The 21,116-nt window shown below is 42.2% G+C and overlaps 2 protein-coding genes across 4 annotated transcripts in view; one reads left to right on the top strand and one right to left on the bottom strand.

Annotated features, from left to right (window-relative positions):
• The first annotated feature begins 86 nt into the window (after positions 1-86).
• Positions 87-18,328, top strand: LOC109463215 (kinesin-like protein KIF20B). 3 transcript variants are annotated; one of them, XM_019759943.1, is made up of 38 exons: positions 87-239; positions 707-833; positions 1,078-1,215; positions 1,606-1,864; positions 2,029-2,219; positions 2,379-2,499; positions 3,079-3,279; positions 3,559-3,670; positions 3,850-3,921; positions 4,031-4,177; positions 4,421-4,586; positions 4,726-4,953; positions 5,812-5,951; positions 6,350-6,524; positions 6,719-6,889; positions 7,036-7,134; positions 7,293-7,394; positions 7,506-7,635; positions 9,117-10,378; positions 10,589-10,705; positions 10,891-11,046; positions 11,160-11,222; positions 11,448-11,621; positions 11,749-11,920; positions 12,273-12,398; positions 12,691-12,881; positions 13,121-13,252; positions 13,598-13,687; positions 13,876-14,094; positions 14,420-14,614; positions 14,813-14,854; positions 15,259-15,390; positions 15,580-15,678; positions 15,791-15,985; positions 16,385-16,481; positions 16,631-16,759; positions 16,915-17,063; positions 17,708-18,328. In XM_019759943.1, exons 2-38 carry the CDS (start codon positions 729-731, stop codon positions 17,792-17,794), a joined length of 6,384 nt encoding a protein of 2,127 aa, XP_019615502.1. In that variant the 5' UTR covers positions 87-239; positions 707-728; the 3' UTR covers positions 17,795-18,328. The 3 variants fall into 3 exon arrangements, with proteins under 3 accessions (XP_019615502.1, XP_019615501.1, XP_019615503.1); XM_019759942.1 differs by having other exon boundaries at positions 3,061-3,279; XM_019759944.1 differs by lacking the exon at positions 14,813-14,854 and having other exon boundaries at positions 3,061-3,279; positions 17,708-18,327.
• A 656-nt stretch (positions 18,329-18,984) lies between these two features.
• The window catches only part of LOC109463228 (H/ACA ribonucleoprotein complex subunit 2-like protein), an 8,200-nt gene continuing 6,068 nt past the window's right edge, over positions 18,985-21,116 (bottom strand). The window contains exon 5 of the mRNA XM_019759965.1: positions 18,985-19,481. Coding sequence (XP_019615524.1) covers positions 19,356-19,481 — 126 coding nt within the window. The 3' untranslated portion in view covers positions 18,985-19,355. The remainder of the gene's footprint in view (positions 19,482-21,116) is intronic.

The raw sequence follows: 21,116 nt of genomic DNA, 5'->3' as shown, positions 1-21,116 counted from the left end.
TCTATGGGAACGTTACTTGATAACCAATCAGAGCCACCGTTTTTAGTACTGTCCGAACAGATTCTATTTGAAAGGATTTGATTGGCCAATTTTGAAATAGGTAACTTGCGGCGCTGAAGTACAAAAGTGCTACAGTTGTGTTCAACCGAGAGGCGCGAAAGACGTCTTGATTTTCAGTTTCTCGTGGAAAATTCCATATTTTTATCGTGTTATGAGAGGTTTATGAGCACAGAGATAAGGTAAGGGGCTTTTGAGTTATACTATGGCCTTGTTGAAGCAAGTGTGAGTTGTCAAAGATTCCTGGACATAAATTTTGTCCAAAAATGGCGACCATCTTGCCATCTGTGCCTGGTAAAAATATTACTGGATCTTACAGCTAGGTAGCGCTCCTTGGGAGTCAAAACGTACAGGTTTATGAAAATATGTGTGAACGGAAAGATGACCGATGGTTGTAGTGCGTTTAGACAGGAAAATATTGGTGAGGCGGTCAAAAATCACGAATTTTTTTCTCTGCAAAGTATGGATGGATAAAGCAAGGAGCTTGGATAAAGGTCTATCTTCCTGGACATCTCTTTCCAAAAATGTTGTAGGTTTTAAACAGATCCAGCCATGCAAAATTATTCATCTGTCACTTTGACATTCCATGATTTGGCGTGGTACAAATCAATGTTGTTCCACTTCATTGGAGGTATTTTTGTTGGCACAGGTATCAACACTAGTACAGCACCATGTCGGATCAGGACACCCAGGACATCCCACTGTCTGATGGGGAGGAGGACATGTTGGAAGATCCTGGTCTTGAAGACACAGTTTCTGACGAAATCATCCGCAAGGTATTTTTATGGAATCAACAGCCTGTAAAAATATCATTACCTGCTTTTTTCAATGTTGATCACTGCAATTGTATTCATAAAAAATGTACCGCAGTGGAGCACTGCTGCACACACATAGTTTAATACATGTACCAAACTGATGGCAAGCTTCTGTTTGTAAGAAATACTATGTAAGAGGTCCAGAGGACATCAGTAACAGACAATAACTTACTAACATAACTGATCCAATCATCTTTTTCCTCAGGATCTCCTGTCCGATTTTGCAACACCTGCCAAAGTGCAGACTGGGCGCAGCAGCATCGACCATGGCACTGAGCACATGAAGGTTTACCTCCGGATCAGGCCACTGGCAGAGGACGAGAAGGAACATGGAGAAGAACAGGTCTAGTGGAGTAGCTCATTCTGTCACCTTAATCACACATAAGCTGTGACTTCAAACTGTAGGCATTTGACTTTAAAAGTGTAGATAGAATCAAGTGAAGATATTCAAATTTTAGGTTTCATTGATTCATTCCTTGAGGGGGGGGTATTTTATCTCCAATCTTGATGGAAAGATAAATCTAAGACCCACAAAGATGGCTAAGGTTGAAGAAGACACTGTAGAAAGAAATTAAGAACTTTAGGCTCAGGAGGCTTCAACAACTACACTAAGCTGAAGAACACAGTACATCATCTTTAAATTATTGTCATAAAGTTTTTTTTTCTATCTATCAATTATCATGATGTGCTAGTGTAAACAATTGTGTGATGGACATGTTTGTTTTCCTTTCAGGGCTGTATGCACATAGATAATGAGAACACCTTGGTCACCATGGCCCCCAAGGATTCCTTCATGTACAAGAGCAGCACCAGGGGGTTTGGTGACATCATGCACAAGTTCAGCTTCTCTCGTATCTTCAACGAGGGCACCTGCCAGAAGGACTTCTTCGATAACTCCATGCTGGGTATGGTGAAGGACTTTGTGGGTGGACAGAACTGCCTGGTGTTTACATACGGGGTCACCAACTCTGGCAAGACTTACACCATACAAGGTAGGAGATCTGTGCACACCAATCTGTGCTGTCAACCATTTCCATTCCACTTGCTCCCATACTCTGTTGGAGAACACCAAACAAGTACTTTTGGGCAGTTGATGCCATTGTTGTGGTCATTTTGTTAGGTCTAAGAGGATGTACTTTTAACATGTTTTCCATAGGAAGTTCCAAAGATGGTGGCATCCTTCCCCGTACCCTGGATGTGGTCTTCAACAGTATAGCCGAGAAGAAGTGGGAGGGGGGCATGAGCCTGAAGCCAAGATGCTTCTCTGACGTTGTCAAGCTTGACGAGAGAGGTGTGCGTCAGCAAGAGGCCATCAAGGCAGCCGTGCTGAAGATGGCAGAGAAACAGGTGACTGTTCACAACACTGTCCTGCATGGTCATGGTATCAGAAACATGGATGGAAATAAAAGTTTTATACACATTTGTAAAATGTTTGTAAAAGTACTTTTCCTTGCAGTATTTAGATAATCTAAGAATATCTAATTTAGATAATGGGTGTTTGTTCAGGAGCCACTAGAGGGAGCCAGCGGAGCAGACTTGACCAATGTCTCCAAGATGTCAGCCATGACAGAAGACTCCTTGTGCAGCCAGTCCTCACAGAAGTCTGACACTATGGAGGACGCTGATGGTAGGGCACTTCAGCACGCTTTCATTGCAAGCTTGAAGACAACTTTCAAGCAATTTGATTTTCTTATGCCAGCTGACTACTGACCTTGAGCTTAATTTGATGTGGTGAATTTTTTTGAATAACAAAATTTTTTGCTTATAAGATAAAGGTTTGAGGCATGTCACTACAGTATTTGTCTTGTTTCTAAAATGTCCATACTTCAAAACATGTTCCCTGTGTGTTTGTTTACGTGTCTGTATGATACATGTATAAAACACCCAATGTACACTGCCTCTTCACTGTCTTCGTGATGTCAGTTACGTGTTCTTTTACGTCCATTTATCTTGTATCTTGTACGTCCATTTCACCTTTTAATCTAAAGGCCAACAAGGCACAAGTACATATTCTCCCAATGTAGCAACACTTTGGGTAATTCATAAGTTCACTATATGTCACAACATAACATTTATGTAACTGCCTCGTAAGATAATGCATGCTAACAGACAAATGTTGTCTCCCACCCTCCTCTCTGTCCCGTGTCCACCCCCTCCCCTCCCCCTTCTCTATGCTTGGTGTTGTCAGGAATTGATGTCCTTGCAGAGGTGGAGTCTCGTGTGGCAGATGAGACATCTGTCAGTGTGGATGCCCAGGGGCCTGTCAAGTTTTCCATCTGGGTCTCTTTCGCTGAGATCTACAATGAGTACATCTATGACCTGCTAGAAGCCTATCCACAGGGAAAGAACAAGCGCAGGCCGACTTTGAAACTGTCTGAGGACAAGCACGGCAGTATATACATAAAAGGTTTGTGGTTAGATTTGGAACCAAGCAGATCATCATTATGTTGCCATAATCTAGTCCGTAGTGAAATATGTGTAAATATTCAAAGTCCTTTTTTGTTACTATTGTTCCTATGGAGTATCATATATAGGTATGACTATGAGTGCTGATCTAAATAACCGTCATTGGAAATACAGGTTTTCTTGCATTCTGTTCTATATGTTGCCATAACTGTCTAGTTCGAGGACATGAATTGATAAGAAAGCTTGTTGAGTGGTCCTAAGAAACCTGCATGTTTTCCAGGTCTGAGAGAGATCATGGTGACCAGTGCAGACGAGGCGTACAAGATCCTGACCATCGGGCAGAAAAACCTTCACATCGCTGCCACCAAGATGAACCACTGCTCCAGCAGGAGGTAAACAGCTTATCCAAACTGTCTTTAGATCCATATGCTATAAACCATTTTTAGACTTACTGGTAACATCATCTTGATTTTTTTCATTGCCATCTAATGATTGATGATATCCCATCCCTAAGTCTAAGGCACCAAGTTTGCCTCTGTTGTGAAGTGGTATGTTTTCTGTTGTATTTCAGCCATTGTATCTTCAGTATCAAGATCCTGAGAGTTGTGGATGTTGATGACCCACACGTTGCCAGGATGAGCATGTAAGTGACCAGTCCCTCTATGACTATGAAGTGACAGTTTTGGCATGTATATAATTTGACTTTTTGAACCAGTACATTTGGTGAGCTGAAGTTCTATTTTTCCTGGAAGGTTGTCCTTCTGTGACCTGGCTGGATCTGAGCGCTACACAAAAACCCAAAGCACTGGGGATCGACTGAGAGAGGCAGGGAACATCAACACCTCCATCCTGACCCTTGGCAAGTGTATCAAGAACCTGAGGTGGAACCAGCATCACAGGTGTGTGTACCTACGGAATAGTTCTATACGAAAGAAGGTTGATTCTGTCCACAAAATGGTAGAAAAACTATTACATATTGTGAGTCTGTAGACTAAAGCAAGGATAAGTTTCTCTTCTATTTGTGTTTCATTTCCAATGGTGTGTCTAGTTAAGAATTTTAAATCTCTGTAACTCAACTCAATAGCAGTATCCATTCCTTGTTACAACATTAAAGTTACAACAATAGTTCTATTTTTTTACAGGGATAACCCGAAGATCATTCCGTTCCGTGAGAGCAAGCTGACGCGGCTGTTCCAGAGTTTTTTCCTGGGGCACGGCAAGGCTGGCATGATTGTGAATGTCAACAAGTGCGCCTCCATGTTTGACGAGACATACCATGTCCTCAAGTTCTCAGCAGTTGCTAAGCAGGTACATGTATTCAGTTGTTACTTGTTGGAGAAAGTCAATATTAGCAATCAGTAGAGTGTACTTTAAATGAGTAGATGATGCCATCTCTCTGAAAGAAGACATTTTGCTACATTTTTTGATACTTGGTTCTGATTTTCAGATTGTAACCAGAATCTCCAAGGTGGATCGGTGGAACACGTCTTTCCCGCGCCCAGCACCGCCTCGCAACGTGTCTCTGGCACTCAACAACTCTGCCACACCCAAAAGTCGTTCCACTGTTGGTTGGGCGTCTAACGCCGTCCGACCATCCACTATGGTCGAGCAGGATGTCATTGAAGAGGAGGAGGAAGAAGAAGATGATGATGATGACGCAGAGACTACATACACGGTAAGAAAATTATTTTATACCTTACCTAGTGCCAGGGCCAAAATTTTTATGCCTCTACTCACCCTCATCTACTGAGAATGATCATCAAACCATCAAAAAATCTCAGACTGGTCTTTTAATGTTGCATGCTGCCTACACTTGTATCAATAATTGGATTTCTAGTGTCTGCAGTATTGCCATTACACTGTAGTTTTGAACCTTCCAATGCCCAAAAAATTTCTGTTATAAATGTGTACAAAAATAGATAATGTAACACGGAATCCAGTAAACAGTTGTTTATGATGGCACTGTCTCCTCTGGTCAGGCTATTATTAGCCGTTTGCGGAAGTTCAAAGACTCCTTTATGGAATCTGCACCAGGATCTGGAAGCACTTCTAAGACGAAGTCCAAGCGCAACTTAACTGTAAGACAAGACTTGGTTAGCTGGGCACACTGCAGTGAAGTAGCTGCTCAAAATAGTTACTGGGGCTCAAAACATTCCTACTTTATCTACTGTGTTAACTTCCCCACAAGCACAGGTCTTTCCCATAACATTTATTCTTTTGCTGAAGATCTTGCTGTGCATGGCTTGGGTAGTGACGTATTGCACTGCTGCATGCTAATGCCAGTAATGGCAAAGAGTTTCCTTCTTAGGACCACTGAAGATATTAGTCTCAAAGATTTTATTAATTGTGGTAATCTATATATCTACCAACAACCTGTCCATAACAAGAGTTTCTGGAGGGCTCTTTTTCTTTTAGTACACACTGATGAGGGTTCTGACCAATAAAGCAGCTTCTAGCAACTTCATGACCAAACATTTGTATCAGCCTTTCATAAGAAAATCTGATTGTGCTTTTCCCCACCCCACTTGTTCAGGACCTGGCCTCTCTGGTGGAGAAGCTCCAGCAGGAGCTGATAGAGGAGAGGAAGGAGAAGGTTCTGATGGAGGTGCGCATCAGGGAGGAGGTTTGTGAGGAGATGGCCAAGTCTCTGGTGGAGATAGAGAATGACTACAGGTCAGATGATAGTTATTTGTCATTATGATATCACATAGCCAAATGATGTTGAGCAATGAGAAGGCTCTATTTTTCCATAACCACCAGTCATGATTACTCCATATTGACTATATGTGTGGGCTGCCTGCATAAATCCAACATAGCGGTGTGACTTTTTAAGACTGTCTGTGACTTTCAGAAGTGATTTTCACATTTAACGTTATTAGCACAGCACACTGTTATAGACTTAGGTACTAACCTATTGATCATTCTCTCTCGGTCACTGACTCTCTGTGGGTTTGTAAGGTTGAAATTTGGTTATATGAATCTTATTTGCCTCAGCTCATGTTACGTTAGTTCAGTTTTATATTGTTACATTAAGGTTGGAAAGGAAATCTAATTCTTAATATTTCCACCAGTGAGCGCCTACAACAACAGCAGCAGAACATTGAGGAGAAGTGGGAGAAGAGGATTGAGATGTACAGCCAGAGCATCAAGAAGTCACGCAAGCGGGCCCGGGTGGACAGGGTACAGGACGAGGAGGAGGAGTGGGTCTCCAGTGTTCTACTACATGCAGAGCAGGTCAAGGTCAAGGTATAGGAGACATTCTCTCAAGTTAAGTTTCCATAAATGTGTAGGTGGGCTGTACAACCTAATCTAAGCCAGATGGGCCCTCAACAAATGCTTAATCCTTTGAGCAATATCTAAGGCATTGGTTTGATGGTTCATTGCTTAGAAAGTTTCTTACTCAGTACTCTACCTCAACCACCGCACCATTGTTGTAACAGGAAAGAGATGAACAGATCAAGGACCTGACAATCCAAGTGACCTCTCTGAGTGAAAACCTGAAGATTGCAAACGACAACCTCGATTTCAAACGTCTGGAACTCCAGCGCCGTGATGACCAGCACAAGAAGGAGATGACCCAGCTCAAGGCAGAAAAGTCTGAACTGCAACAGGTATACATGCCTTTCCAACCTTGAATTGGTACACATAACTTATCCTGTAAATGCATGTCAAGGAAAAAATGCCATTAATAAATCAAATGTCTTGTCATACAGTTTTCACTTTTCAATTTCTGAACTTGTCATTTTTCCCTCTCCAGGGGGCATCCAACAGTTCAGTAGACACCCACCTGCAGACAGAGCTGAGTGAGGCCCAGAAAACAATCAAGGCACAAGAGAAGGAGATAGCTGATCTCCAGGTCAGAACCCACAAAAGTTATATCCTACAGATTTGTGCCCATTTTCAATCCTTACAATGCAAGAATGAAGTGTATGACTGAGTATGAAGTTGTTAAAACATGGAGTGATATTGTCACCATCTTGTTGACATACCTTTTTCATTGCTGTTTAACTCTAGGAAACACTGAAGGAAGCAGGGGAGACTTTCTTTGAGAAGAATGACGAAATCGAGAAACTGAAGGCTGCTATTACTGAGGATGAAGAGAAGATGAAGTCACAGGTAGATATACCTTCAGAACAAAATGTGCATGTGTGCATGAACAGTTTTCTCTCATTATGCTGTCATAGTTTCACTTGAAGATACTTAACACTCTGTCCTGTCCTCATCCAGAATACAACCATCACAGACCTGCAGCAGCTTGTTGAGGAACTCCGTACCTTGGCAGACCAGACCAAGGCCACTATTGCTGAGAAGGAAGAGAAGATCGCTGACCTTGCTAAGCAAATCCAAGACCAGAAAGGTTCACCCTCTTCTTTACCCTCCCAAATTTCTTCTAGCACTGAGCAAGATCAGTCAGAAAATGTTGCTCCTGAGTCCCAAGCCTCCCCTTCTCCTAATGAAGGCTCCACCACAAGTGGTTACAAACCAGTTAAAGCAAATTTACATGGGCCACTGTCAAGTAAAATGTCGCCACTCTTGCCCTTCTGTACGCCACCACGTAGTAAGCTCACAGAGTTGAACAGACATGTTAGGAGCCCGGGGGTGGTGTACAAACCATTCGGGGGGTGTAAGACTACGTCTCCCATACGGGGCAGGTATCCTCGTAACCAGAACTACATGTACACACCAAGCTTTAAGTACAACCTGCGCTCAAACAGGACGTATACAGGCAGGTACAAGTAACTGTGTTGTCAGTCAGGCTATAGTATGACTATAAGAAGCAAACTTTTATGGGCTTACATGTATTTATGTGTTCAGCAGCTGCACTCAGATATATATATATATTTCACTTGTTATATTTGTCTAGCTAGAATTGAGGATCATTGTACTTCAGAAGTTTTTTTACTATAAAAGAGTAGCTGCTCATTTAATTAGAATCTGAAGTTCTGTTTATAGTCATAAGTCAGAGAAATTGTTGCAGAAGTATATACAAAATTCAAAATGCTTGTCTATACAATATTATAACAGTTAGTGCTTGTATGTATAAGGTGCACATTGCTTCTTCACTGCCATTAGTTCAGTGCAATACATAGTACATTCCAGGCAAGTTAGCAAATACTGTATCTTGATAAGGTTTTTTTGAAATAACATTGGTCTACTTCTCTAACAATATGGGAATGAGGCCCCTTCTTTGTGGTATTTCTGACCACTGGCTCTGCTTTAGAACTGTCCCAAACAACTAACATACTAATAGCTGTTTTGGTGTGACATCTTTGAGCTTGCACTAACACTCCATTGAGAAAATATGGGATCTTTGTGTGGTGGTAAGTGCAGATCAGCAAGATGTCTTGAGGTACAATTCGAATTGCTCCCTATGCATCCTCTCTCGCTGCTTTACATGCACATCTTGTTTGTTAATATACCTATTCTTCTAAAAGGAATGAGTAAAATAGTCCTCAAGCCTTATATATTAATTTGGTGAATGAATTCAAACTTGTAATCTTGAGAGAATTAAAGCCAATGTAAAATGATCAAGTTGTGCTTATTTCATCTTTGTGTGTTTTTCTGGAGCTTGCTAAGACATCTTGCTGGTTTGATTCCACTGACAAATTCCATGTAACCAGTAAACATAGTTTGTATTTTTCGACAATATACTACTACTAGTACCCTGAATTCCCAATAATGTAACTCTTATTTTTTTGACCAGGTTGCCTTTTGATTTCATCACCTGAGGCTAGTCTTCCATGACACCTAGTAATGTATGAACGAAATGTCCATATTTCCATTCATCACATACATAGTGGCAAGGTATATATTCATACTCCAACATATATCCCACAGACATGATGGACCAAAAGATAGAAGCCCTACAACAAGACCTGTCTCTCCTGTCATCAGAGAGAAACGAAGCCATCAACAAGGCAGACAAACAACAGAACGAGATCCAGGAACTAGTAGAAAAGATTCAGTCCCAGACTCTACTGCTGAATGCCACCTCTACAGCAGACGATGGGGAGATTCAACTCTTACGTCAGAAATTGTCCGAACTGGAAGATTCTCTGAAGGAGGCAAGAACAAAGGCAGACTCCTACCAAGAGCAGGCAGAAGAGTTAGTCAAATCAAAGGAAGAGCTTGAGTCCTCAAAGCAAAAAGTTTTCGAACTGGAAGAACGTCTCATTGCGGCTCAAACAGCTTCAGAATCTAGTCAAGTCAAAGCTGATGAACTGTCTAGTAAGCAAGAAGAAGTCCTGTCTTTAAGAAAGAAAGTTGAAGAATTGGAAGGCAGTCTGAAAGAGGCAACCTCAAGTGCAGATTCCAACAAAGAAAAGGTGGCCAAGCAGGATGAAGACTTGCACTCCTTGAAGCAGAAGATTCTAGAACTGGAGCAGGCTGCAAAAGATTCCACAGCAGAAACTGACCAGTACAAGGAGAAAGCTGACAAGTATGAGAAGACAATGGAAGACTACAAAACGGCCCTGAGCGACCATGAATCTTTTGTGGAAAACTTGAACAAGGAAGTGAAAGAACTGAAGTCAGAGCTTGAGGAAGAAGTGAAGACTCACCAGGCTGCAAAGACCAAGGTACTGGAATTAGAACACAAAGTTGAAGAACTGGACACAGCAAATAAAACAATAGTAGGGTCAACTAGAAAAGGAGACAAGGAGAAGCAGAGGCTAGAAAAGGCTCTTAAAGAAGCCAATACTTCCCACCTGGAAACCAAGAAACAGAACTTGGAGCTGGAGAAGAAGTTACAAGAAGCTGAAAAACAGCTGGGAGAAGCCAAGAAAAGGGAGCATCTGGCCAAGAAAGATGTGAAGTCTGCAAGAGAGAATCTGAAGACAGCAGAAGAGCAGGTAGCTGCGAATGAGAAGTCTATAAAAGACTTAGACAACCATGTTGCTGAGCTTAAGGAATCTGAAGGGAGTCTCAAGAAGCTGCTGGCCTCGTCCCAGGAACAGGCTGATAAACTTACAAGCCTCATGACCGAAAGAGAAAGTGCAATTAAGGAATTGCGAGAGGATGTCGCTTCCAAGGAGGCTGCCGTGAGAGAGAAGGAGGGTGAAGTTGGTTCCTTAACTCAGAAGCTGGATGAGATGCAGAAGGTACAAAGCAATACATACCCTACAGAACAGTCACACAGGCTGCTGTTTTAAAAGCAGCTTTAAAACAATTACAAATACTGTAAGTAAAAATGATGTAATGTGAGTGACAGTAAAAGTCCCAAAGCATTTTTTGTACCTGGAGATGTGTCTTTGATGAAAAATGATACCATAATTTTTAAAAGTATTCATGAGTTGCCTACTCCCAAATAGCTACACCAGCAGGATGAGAACACCTGCAGCAGCCACCAGGAGGAAATAACACAGCTGCAGAATCAACTGTCTGAGGTCAACAAGCAGCTGAAGGAGAGGGAAGCTTCAGAGAATGAGGTAGGCCCAGGAAATTAGGTCACAACATTTCAAGTGTACAGTTATGGTCATGTTGACTGTTCTAAATCTTAAATATTTCTGTTCCTCATCTTTCACAATCACATTGTGTCTTTAATGACAACTGAATGAAAGGGCCTGATACTTTGGGATATTTTGATACTTGACCTTTATTTCTTGCCCTGCAGATGAAAGGTCAGGTTGCAAAGTTGTGGAATCAGACCCAGGCTGACAAGACTGCCCTCCACGATGCAGAAAGCACCTCCAGGCAGCTGGAAACACAGGTGGAGGGGCTGAAGGGACAGCTGAAGGAGAAGGAAGACCGTGCTGCCATGTTAGAGAAGGTTTGTTAGTTCATTGATGCTGTGCTGGAAGATTGTGTTGCATTGACCATCTCAATATTGTACATCAATCTGATTTTTTGTAAGTGTGTAAGATGTGTTACCTCTTGTTTTAGGATCTGGAGATAGTGAGATCAACAGTCAGTGACTACAAGGCAGTCAGAGAAGACCTTGAGAAGGTAAGAAATATCTCTCCCAGTAAATTTCTGTTTCAATTCAGTCTTTGTCAACATACAAATCTGATTTTAAGAGTATCAGAAACATGATTAGCCAAAGTACACTATGTACTTTAAAACGTTGTACATGATCCAAGGAAGTACTGCAGTGTATGATCATGTGTTTGTCTTAAGCACGTATAGAGGGATTTGGTGGTCATAATGTTATACTTTTTGCCTGCTGCACAGACCCGTTCCCGGGAGGTTGACATGAGAGCCACCTTGCAGTCCATGACGGCACAGCAGGAGGAGAGGAACAGCACCATCGACAGGCTGGAGGATTCCCTCAACACTCTGAAGCAGGAACTGAAGGAGAAGGTGGATCAAGCCAAGCTGGCTCAGGAGGAACAACAGGCTGCAAAGGTACAGATAAAGTGAAACTATCCAGGTGTCTTATTGTGATGCAGTAAGATTAAACATGTAGAAAATGTTCAGAAATGAGATACATGTGTTTGGAAGATCTGATCACTACTCTCCTATAATTAAGCAGAAGGAGAAAGAAGATGCCTCCAAGAAAGTAGAAGAGTTGGAAGCTCTCCTGGAGGCGAAGGAAAAGCGTCTGAAGACCAAGTCTGCCACCATCAAAGAGCTGATGGAGAAGGCTGACCAGGAGAGGAGGAAGGCTGAGGATGAGAGGCAGAAATATGAGATTGCTTTCACAGGTTTGTGTATTATTCAATCTACCTTTATGTACTACAAATGTTACAATTATACATCGACTTTGGTATGGAACTATGGTTTGGTATGATATTGTTTTGTCTGGCTGAGCTGTGATTTGTAAGTCTGTTTTTCCAGATACTGATAGAGTAGGTTGACAGCACACTGGTGGGGAAGATTGAGAGGCAGTATGACAAGTCAAAAGGCTAGACACATAAAATGGGGTAAACTTGAAGGTCATGACAACCCAAAACACTTCCTATCAGAAATGTACGATTTCAAGTTCATTTAGCAAAAATACTCAGATGATCAGTGATGATTTGCTGGTGTAAATGTGATTTGTTCCTTTTCCCCCAGATGTGCAGGGTAACGAGACAGTAATCTCCACCCTGAAGCAGGCTCTGGAGGAGCAGGAGGCGACCATGGCCACCCAGGACAAGGTGCTGGAGAGCAAACAGGAGGAGATCCAGACATTTGCAGACGGTGAGTCATCTTCCATGAAACCAGTTCACCAGTAATGAAGCCACTGTAAAGCTTGAAACTTTCACAGTGGTTTTATTTTCGCAGTGACCTCTCCGCCATAAAATAATATCATGACACTGTGTACTGTATTTCAACTACATGATTACTGTACTACAGACTTGTTCCAACAGTGAAGTTAGAACACTATAAAAGCCTTGTTTTGCCTTCTAAATCAAAATAAGGAAGGGGGGGGGACATATATTTAAACGAATCAGGCCATTACTTACAGTCTTCTTGACACTTCGATATACAGAACTTGAAGACTTGCAAAAGAAATACTCGGAGCTCCTGGAGTCGTCTGATGTGAACAAGAGGGAACTGAAGAGAACCATCAGCAACCTGGAACACCTGAAGTTAAACTATGAGCAGGCTGACACGGACAGGAAGTCAGCACAGGAGGAACTGGGGAGTGTGAAGGAGGAAAAAGATGGGCTGCAGGAACAGGTGGGGAAGGACTTCATATGCAATGTATTGTGAAACACCTACTTTGATGAAACATCTTTTGTGTTTTCTCAACAAAAGCCACATACCGGTACATGGGCTAACAGTATTTAAAAAGCAAATGAATGTCAATTAAGAGGACTAATTTCTAAGATACAGCACCAACAGTAAATATTACCTGGTAAATCATTGTATTTGGTCATCTGATTCATTTGTTAATCTTTTAATTTCCTTCTCCATAGTTGAAGACCCTGTCAGAAAGAGTCCAGGAGCTAGAGCGGACACTCCACTCCACAAAGGGGGAGGAGGGAGCACTGCAGAATGAGAAAGATCGTCTGGAGGTGGCTCTTGTTGACAGCAAGAAGGAAGTGGAGGTAAATATCATGAAATGTTAGACTAATTGTAAATCTATTGAACAATTGCAAATGTGTGTTGTTTCTATCCAATTCTTGCAACCAAGATGCGGTTTTGGTGTATAAACTATTCTGGCAGTTCAGGGGACAATCAAGCATTTTGAGCTGTTTGTACAACCTCTTGATTCTGTAATTGTCAAACTTATTTGAAATACTGCCAGTGAAACCTTGCATATCCTGCCAAAGCATTACATGTACAGCTATTCCAGAATTACAAACTACATCTGTATTTGTCCACTTAGTCTGCTGTGTCTCTAATGTCATTATGGCTGGTATTGTATCAATACATTCTCTCTGCACATGTAGACACTTGAGCAGTGGCTGTCAGAGACCAAACAGGAGTTGGAACAGCTGAAAAAAGAACTTGAGGATGGAGAAAAGGACAACACTGACAAGGTAATGTGAAAGTACTAGAATGGAAAATAAAAGATTTCACCTCAGAATTTTATGAGAATTAACCACTAAAATATATCATACAAAACTATTTGTAAAGCTCTTGGTAAGAGAAGTGTATTGAAGGTAAATATGATTGCTGCTACTGGAAGTAGAGGGCTTAGATTGATTTTGACTGCCATGTATCACAGGAAGCCCTGGAGGACACAGTCAGGCAGCTGCAGCAGGATCTGGAGACAGTCCAGCAGCAGAAGGAGGAGGAGCTGTCCCAGTGGAGGGGTGAGAGGGACCAGCTGGTGTCTGAGCTCGAGAAACAACTCAAGGCCCTGGTCGCCAGGGAAAAGGCCACCCAGGCGTCCCTGGCAGATGCAGAGGAGGAGATCAAGACATTAAAGGCTGAGAAGGAAGAGGTGAGCATCATAACTAGGTTACTCTAGACCAAGTGTGCAGGGTTCAATCTTTCCTTAGGCTTGCAATTAAGCACATGTACATTTTTGTAACTGTCAAGGCCTTGCATACTAGTACATCAAGAAGCAGACAGTAGTAAGTTTGGGCCAGAGAGATTTTCGTCAGTAATTTCATCCGAAAAGATGTTCACTTTTAGCTTTTCCTGGCCTTTAATCAAGATAGCCTCTGACTGAAGAAAACAAGGCTGTATAACCTTACTAATTTTCTTGTTAGATTACCAGTACTACCAGTAATAAAACTCGTAACGTTTTTCCTTGTCTTCCCCAGACCCAGGAGTCTGGTGACCGTCTGACGGCCCTTCAGAGCCAGCTGGATGAGTGTTACTCCACCATCTCTCACCTGGAGGAGCAGCTGAAGCAGCAGACCTCCGGCCCGGCCACCCGCCGCGGCAGACGCACCACCCGCTCCGCCATGATCAGCGAGGACCAGCTGCGCAGGGAGCTCGACACCTGCCGCAAACAGGTGCTGATCAGTTTCTTTTTTTTTCCATTTGCTGACATTAGTAAGACATCTGGACAGAGTTCAGTGTCAGATTGAACTTTTACAAATCATTTTTTATCTGCTCTTGGATGGATAATGCCCAAATCTAGATCACTGTGAAGGATATAACTCATAGTAGAATACCAACATTTATTACCTTTGCTTTTGCCTTTACAAAAGCTGCAAGAGGAGTATGGGCAGTACCTTGCTGAATATGCACAGGTAGAGGCCTGGTGTGATGCTCTGTAGTGCAGTGGTGTGCTTCCTCAGTCTGTAGCAGTTGATTTCTTCAAGCCTTAGAATTTTCTTTATACTGAGATGTATCATATCTGCTGACAAAGAAGATCTCGAAATTGCATATTTTGTTGATAAGTGAAAATTTGATTATAATGAAATCTGTCATCTTTGCTATGCCTGTCTCCTTTGCTTGTTTATTTAGATTTTCCATAGAAGATGGAACAGGTAGATGTGACAAGACCACCTGTCCCAGTTTATTACTCTTTTTTTCTAGGGCTGACAAACCAAGATTTAGAGAGGATTGTTTTCTGCCCGACGCTCTAAAAATGCCCCTGTATTACCCACTTGTAACATACATGTAGTACATGACAGTGTACTTGTTGTCACAGTTGGTAGAGGAGCAGCGAGCCAAGGAGAAGGTGTCGGATAACCTGGACAAGGCCGTCAGGGCAAAGGACAAGATCATTGATGAACTGAAGAAGTCCAACCAGGACCTGCAGAGGGAACTCTGGGCACAATCGGTTGGTTCATAGATCATACACTTCAGTTCATAGACCGTAGACATTAGTGGCAATGGACTTCTCACTTCCTCAGCATTAACTCTCAGTAAATGAGGTCATACCTTCAGAATTTCCTTTGGCTCTGGAATAAATAACAGTTGAGAACATAAACATGCACAACATTAAGTTGATTTGCTTTTACCTTTCAAGGAGGAGAGGAGTCACCATCCAAGTGGCAGCAGTACTGGAAGCACCAGCATCAAACAAGAGGAAGAGGAGGAGGAGGAGGATATAGAACCTGCTGAGGAGGTATGGAATTTTACATGCCACAAAGTATGCACAGTGCAAGGAAAGAACATTGAAGACAATCTGCATGTGTCACTACTGACTGGTTCACATTTAATTCTTCCTCATTTGACAGGCTACAGAGGAAGGAGACGGGCCAATTGTGTTTGACGAGAGTGAGATTATTGACGAGGAGGGGAACCGAAAGCGTCGCTTCCCGTCCGTCCATCTGGAGATGGATGTCACACCTGTGGTCACCAAGCGCAAGACCAAAACCACACGAGCTGCAGGGAGCCGTAGGGGGAGGAAAAGGAAGAGTGAAGAACTGGTGGTAAGGATACTTAAGTTCACAGATTTCTTATATGGTATCCACATTTTTATATTTTCTGATGCCTACTTGCTTATTCATCACAAAAGTCTGATTCCTTTTTCTTTATGGTTTACCAATGCTAAGTGTCCACTACAGTAACATGAGCCCCTTTTCAAAATACAAATGTATATACAGCAGAATCAGAAAGACTCTATTTATGTGTCCCGTTCATTCATGGTATTTCTAGATCTAAATTGGCCTCATCAGCCACCTCCGGACACATCGACCGAGACAGTGAAGAGCCAAGGCCATTGGTCATCTTTGACAACAAGGGACGAACAAACAGATCAATATCAGATCTGACTACCATATGTTTCCTTGTTAGTTAAGTTTGCTGATGAATATTGTGTGTTTTTACAGGAGAATGAAGACCCCAAGGTTGACACCCCAGCCACAAGGACCCGCAGTAGGAAGAAAGTCCCCAAGACATCTATAAAGCAGGAACCTGTATCACCAAGTAAGGAACAACATCTTGTTTAAGAAGTTATCAATCAAGAGTTGGGATAAAAGTTGTTTTATTAACATTCACTGCCAGGGATAACTTCAAAGTCTTATGAACTCTATAACTTAGGTATAAGAACAAGATTTATGTTGGTGTCATTTCAGCCCCTTCGGAGTCACATGTACCAGAAACTCCAGAGGATCAGTTGCCACTCAGCTCACTCCGTGGGAGCAAGAGAACAGCCCTGTCCAGGATTGGTGACTACGTCAGCAACTCCCCTGTGGCCAAGTCAGGTGAGCAAGTCAGCTGTTCTGTCAGTGTTTACATGAAGATAAGTGCTGGGTTTCATATACATGTACCGAATTTCAAGAGAAGAGGTGTACACCTACACCATGAGATTTTGTCTTACTTTGTTTTTTACTGTGTCTACCAATTCTGTGACCCACAGCTAAGAAGATAGTGGAGGCTGCTGTGGGACTGGCATCTCCAACCAAGTCACCTGTTGCCGAGTCCCCTCCCAGGCCCGCAGAGAAAAAGAAACGTCGGAAACTTTACAAGACAGACATCTCTGCACCATTCGAGTGCCCTCCCCATCAAGTAAGGATCAGTATGTAGTTTTTTGCAGCTAAGTGAATTAGTTGTTGACTTGCACTTCTCATTGGAACAATGGTGGCTCAAGCGCTGCTGTTATGTAGAGGAGCAGCGATACATGTAGAACCTTTTGGTCTCATCTTTGCTTCTCTTCTCTCAGGTTCAGCCAGCTACAATATCTTGAAGGGGGCAAATTGTGAATTCTGCCTTCTGCACTGGGGGAAAGTGTCATATCTAATTCTTTGGTGCTAATTATGTAACATCTGGCACTTAACTAGTTGGTCAAAAGTTTTAGGATATGGTAGAGACATTAACTTAAAGTCAAGAACCAATGCTCACATCAGCACTAAACATTAGTTGCCTGACGAGAATACTAGTAATTAGTCAGCACATTCTTTATCAAAAGATTACCTGAATACTTACAATAGAATGCCTTTGTCCTCCAGCCATGGTAGGGTAATTCTATCTGTCAGCAGGTTCAAGGCCGTCCAACAAAGTTGTTGACAAAAGTCTCTCTCTCACTCAGCATCTTATGCTTCAGGGAGCATAGCGCATGCTTCAGGGAGCATAGCGCCTCTCCAGATTGTCTTTCATGTTGAAACAACATGAACTAAATTTTTTTACTAATGACTTTTTGTTTCTTCTTGTAGCTGGTATCAACAGGGATCAATGAGCCAGCGGAGGATGCACACTCCATCGTGACCAGGAGATTGAGGACGAGAACACACAAGAAATGATTCCAACAACTGAAGGCAGGCTGGTGAAGTGAAAACAACAACACATATCGTATATGAGATATGAAGATATTTTCTACAGATGTGTATATATTGACTCTGGCACTATTGTAGACGAAAGGTAAATTTAGTTTTGTAAGACACTAAAGGGCTCCCTGTCTTAATCTAAGGGTTTTCCATCTTTTTAAGTAAGTTTTCCTGCGCAACATATGCGGTACAAATATATTATGATAGACCTGGTATGTAGCAGAAATCCACTGAAACATTCATACACGCAAATGAATCTGCTACTGGGTTTGTACAGATATATCTATTGTCTATACACATACTCGAATGACTTTCACCTATTACTTCCATAATTCCCATTACTTTATAGCTTCTATTTCTGGTGATTGTGCTTGCTTTTGTTTTAGTATAACCAAGAAGGTTTTAACCTCCTTGCTATAACTAGTTTTTACCCTTTCAAATAATGTTTACTTAATTTTATGTACTCAAACTGTCCACTTTTAGATACTTAAGAAATAAAGGTACAATTCAATGAATCTGTGTTCTTCTATGTCCAGATTTTTACCTAAAAATCTCCACAATGTGGTGGAGGAAGAATTGAATGGGAATAAAGTTTCTATTAATATGTATAAACAAGCCAGGACATATCTCTTGATCTTGATAATATACTGATACATGCACTGGGCAACACCTCTGTTGGGGTAAGATGCTCAGGGGGGGAGTGTGCTGCGTTGTTATTGTTTTCTCAGATGTTGAGTACGGCTTCCTTGATATTGTTAGGTTCAGTGATTTTTGTCCTGAGGAAGCATGTTTCGCCCTCCTGTGCACAACTCTATCAACATACATGTATTTGGAGTTTCACTGTAGTGGCCATTCCTCTTTCCTTCAAGGAAGGTACTAGTATGTTAGAAACTGGTCCCATGCGAGATGAAGACACATCACATGGTCAAGATCAGGCTGGCTCCCCACAGAACTTAATTGAAGTGAGGAGATGCAGCCTTAGATAAGCTGCAGTTCTGAGTCTATACAATGAATAGTTTTGTGTGGAGTCAGCCTGACCTTGTAACCTGCCTTGTTTCTCTCTCCATTGTACTCAATGGGAAATTCAACTAAACAATGGGAGTTTGATCTATTGCACTGATTTGTACTTTGTGAAGTTAGGTATAAAGTGAGACAGGAAAACAACAGTCAGTCCGTACAGTCAACTTTATTCTGCAGGAAAGTATAGAAAATGTTGTTACTAAAAGGTATAAGGAACACAATGACTTGCATGAGTTAAGATATAGTCTTAATACTTCAACTCATGACTATGGTAAACAAGACATTTACCACTTTTTTCACAAATAATGGTCATGACCTTTTCTCAATATGAAGTTTATATCATAAATGTCAAATGGTATTTTTAAGTCTTGCAAAGTGACACCAAAAACTAACATTACAAAAGCATCATAGTTTGACATCTAATATTATCCACCAGACTAACAAATACGACCATCAAACTGGAAATGTTGACTTGTCACTACTACAGGTACAAAACACATCCCCAAGAAGTTGTGCATTAGATTGGTCTAGGCAAGGTTGTCACATCTGTCAGGCACTCGTCATAGCTGGACTGGTAACTTTCATTGGGCTTCAACAGCACACAACAGGTTGGGCGCTTGGACCCTGCTGCCTCTCCAAGATCCTATGGAATCTTGGCATCTTCACACACAACAGGGAGATGGCAGTACACTTCTATGGGTGTTGTGTCCCCAGCAATCAGTACAATTCCCCTCTCTCCCTTCTTGATGAATTTCTGTACATCCCTGATGCCCTTTCTGATGTTCTTCTCTTTTGAAGCTTTCTTCACAGTCTTGTACAACCTCTTGGTGAGTTTTCTGGCCGCCAACGGACTGGCTATGGGGTTAACCCGAGTAGCCAGAACTTCGCAAGCCCTCTCTCTGTCTTCCTTGTTTCCTCCTGACTCTACATGTACTATACCCTGAATACCGCTAATATCATCATGTTCGTCTATCTTGTCGATGACTTCAGTTGTCCTTGTGGGTCCGGGTGTGGCTAATGAGTATGGGTCTTTTGTAATGATCATTTATAATGGTCATTTATAGGGTTTATAAAAGACACATTTTCGCCAAGTTTGTGCGTCACTATTTTAGGTGTAACATAGTGGCACAGGAAGACTTACCATAGACACCGGCTGCTCGTGCGCTTGCACGTAGTACAGCGGTGCGAATGTCAGCATCAAATACACGACCCACTTTACGCACACTTCACACACCCAGATGGACAGAGCCGCCGGGCTCTTCAGCATGGCCTTGTAGGGCGAGTCGGTAGGCTTCGCAGTTGGCTGCGGTCCGGCAGGAGGCGCTTCTTCATCCTGTTCGTGTTCAAATAAAACCACACGTGATCGATTTGTATAAGATAGAAGATTGCATTGTCAATCTTTATCAACCTTTGACGCTTTGTAAATCATACTCCACTTCAACCCGTAACAGCTGCTATTGTATAATTGTCGTATGATTATTCATCCAGATCCATTCATTCATTCTTTGAACTTAACTTAGTCTAACACATCCCAAATTAAAGTGACATTGATTATGACAGCTGATGAACACCACACGACAACCCCATTGCGTGATACACAGTGAGGTATATGTACTTACCGCAGGCTTGGCTGGAGCAGGAGGAGGAGGAGGAGGAGGAGACATGATGGCTTTCCACTCCTGCTCCGTCACTCCCGGGTCGAACTCCGGAGTCGGGTACACAGAGGCAAACCACATCAGGGACCAGGCCACGCCAAGGCCGCCTGGGGGAAACAGGATGACAGTAATTTCATACCCTTAATTTTGTAAAAATGTCATTTACTGGAACTTCATGTTTCACGGACTTTAGGCGCAACCCAATAACATAACCATTGAAGTGTTAACCTACCGTAGACGTAGAACGAGCAGGGCCACTCTGCCGCGGACTCTGCCAAGAACCCTGATGCCACCATGCCGACAACGATGCCGATATACTGGCCTGAAAAATACATTTGTGGTCTAAAGTGTAAATGATGTTATAATGTAATACCTTTTAGGGTGAAATTTAAAAGTGTTGCAATTATTGTGTATTCAAACATTCGAATCATGTAACTCAAATATTCATTGTATCTTCAGCTGTCTCAGTCCACTTCATCTTTATCCTGATATCTGCGCATGCCTACCTGTGACGGTGAATGAACTAATGCTGCTCATCTCACTCGCCGGGGCCCATTTTACCCAGAACCCGTACATGGCTGGTGTTGTCATACCCTGGAAAACATGCGTCAGTCATCAACCGT

This window comes from Branchiostoma belcheri, unplaced genomic scaffold, assembly GCF_001625305.1.
Source record: "Branchiostoma belcheri isolate BF01 breed outbred unplaced genomic scaffold, Haploidv18h27 scaffold123, whole genome shotgun sequence".
Lineage (NCBI taxonomy): Eukaryota > Metazoa > Chordata > Leptocardii > Amphioxiformes > Branchiostomatidae > Branchiostoma > Branchiostoma belcheri.
The sequence above is the reverse complement of the archived record's forward strand: the minus strand, read 5'-3'. Positions and strand labels throughout refer to the sequence as shown.

What these genes read in the sequence shown, in the direction of transcription:
- LOC109463215 (XM_019759942.1), top strand. Translation starts at nt 729, where the DNA reads ATGTCGGATCAGGACACCCAGGACATCCCACTGTCTGATGGGGAGGAG. An exon ending in GGGAAGCTTCAGAGAATGAG is followed by an intron (nt 10,706 to 10,890) that starts GTAGGCCCAGGA and finishes CTTGCCCTGCAG; the next exon opens with ATGAAAGGTCAGGTTGCAAA. An exon ending in TAAAGGCTGAGAAGGAAGAG is followed by an intron (nt 14,095 to 14,419) that starts GTGAGCATCATA and finishes TGTCTTCCCCAG; the next exon opens with ACCCAGGAGTCTGGTGACCG.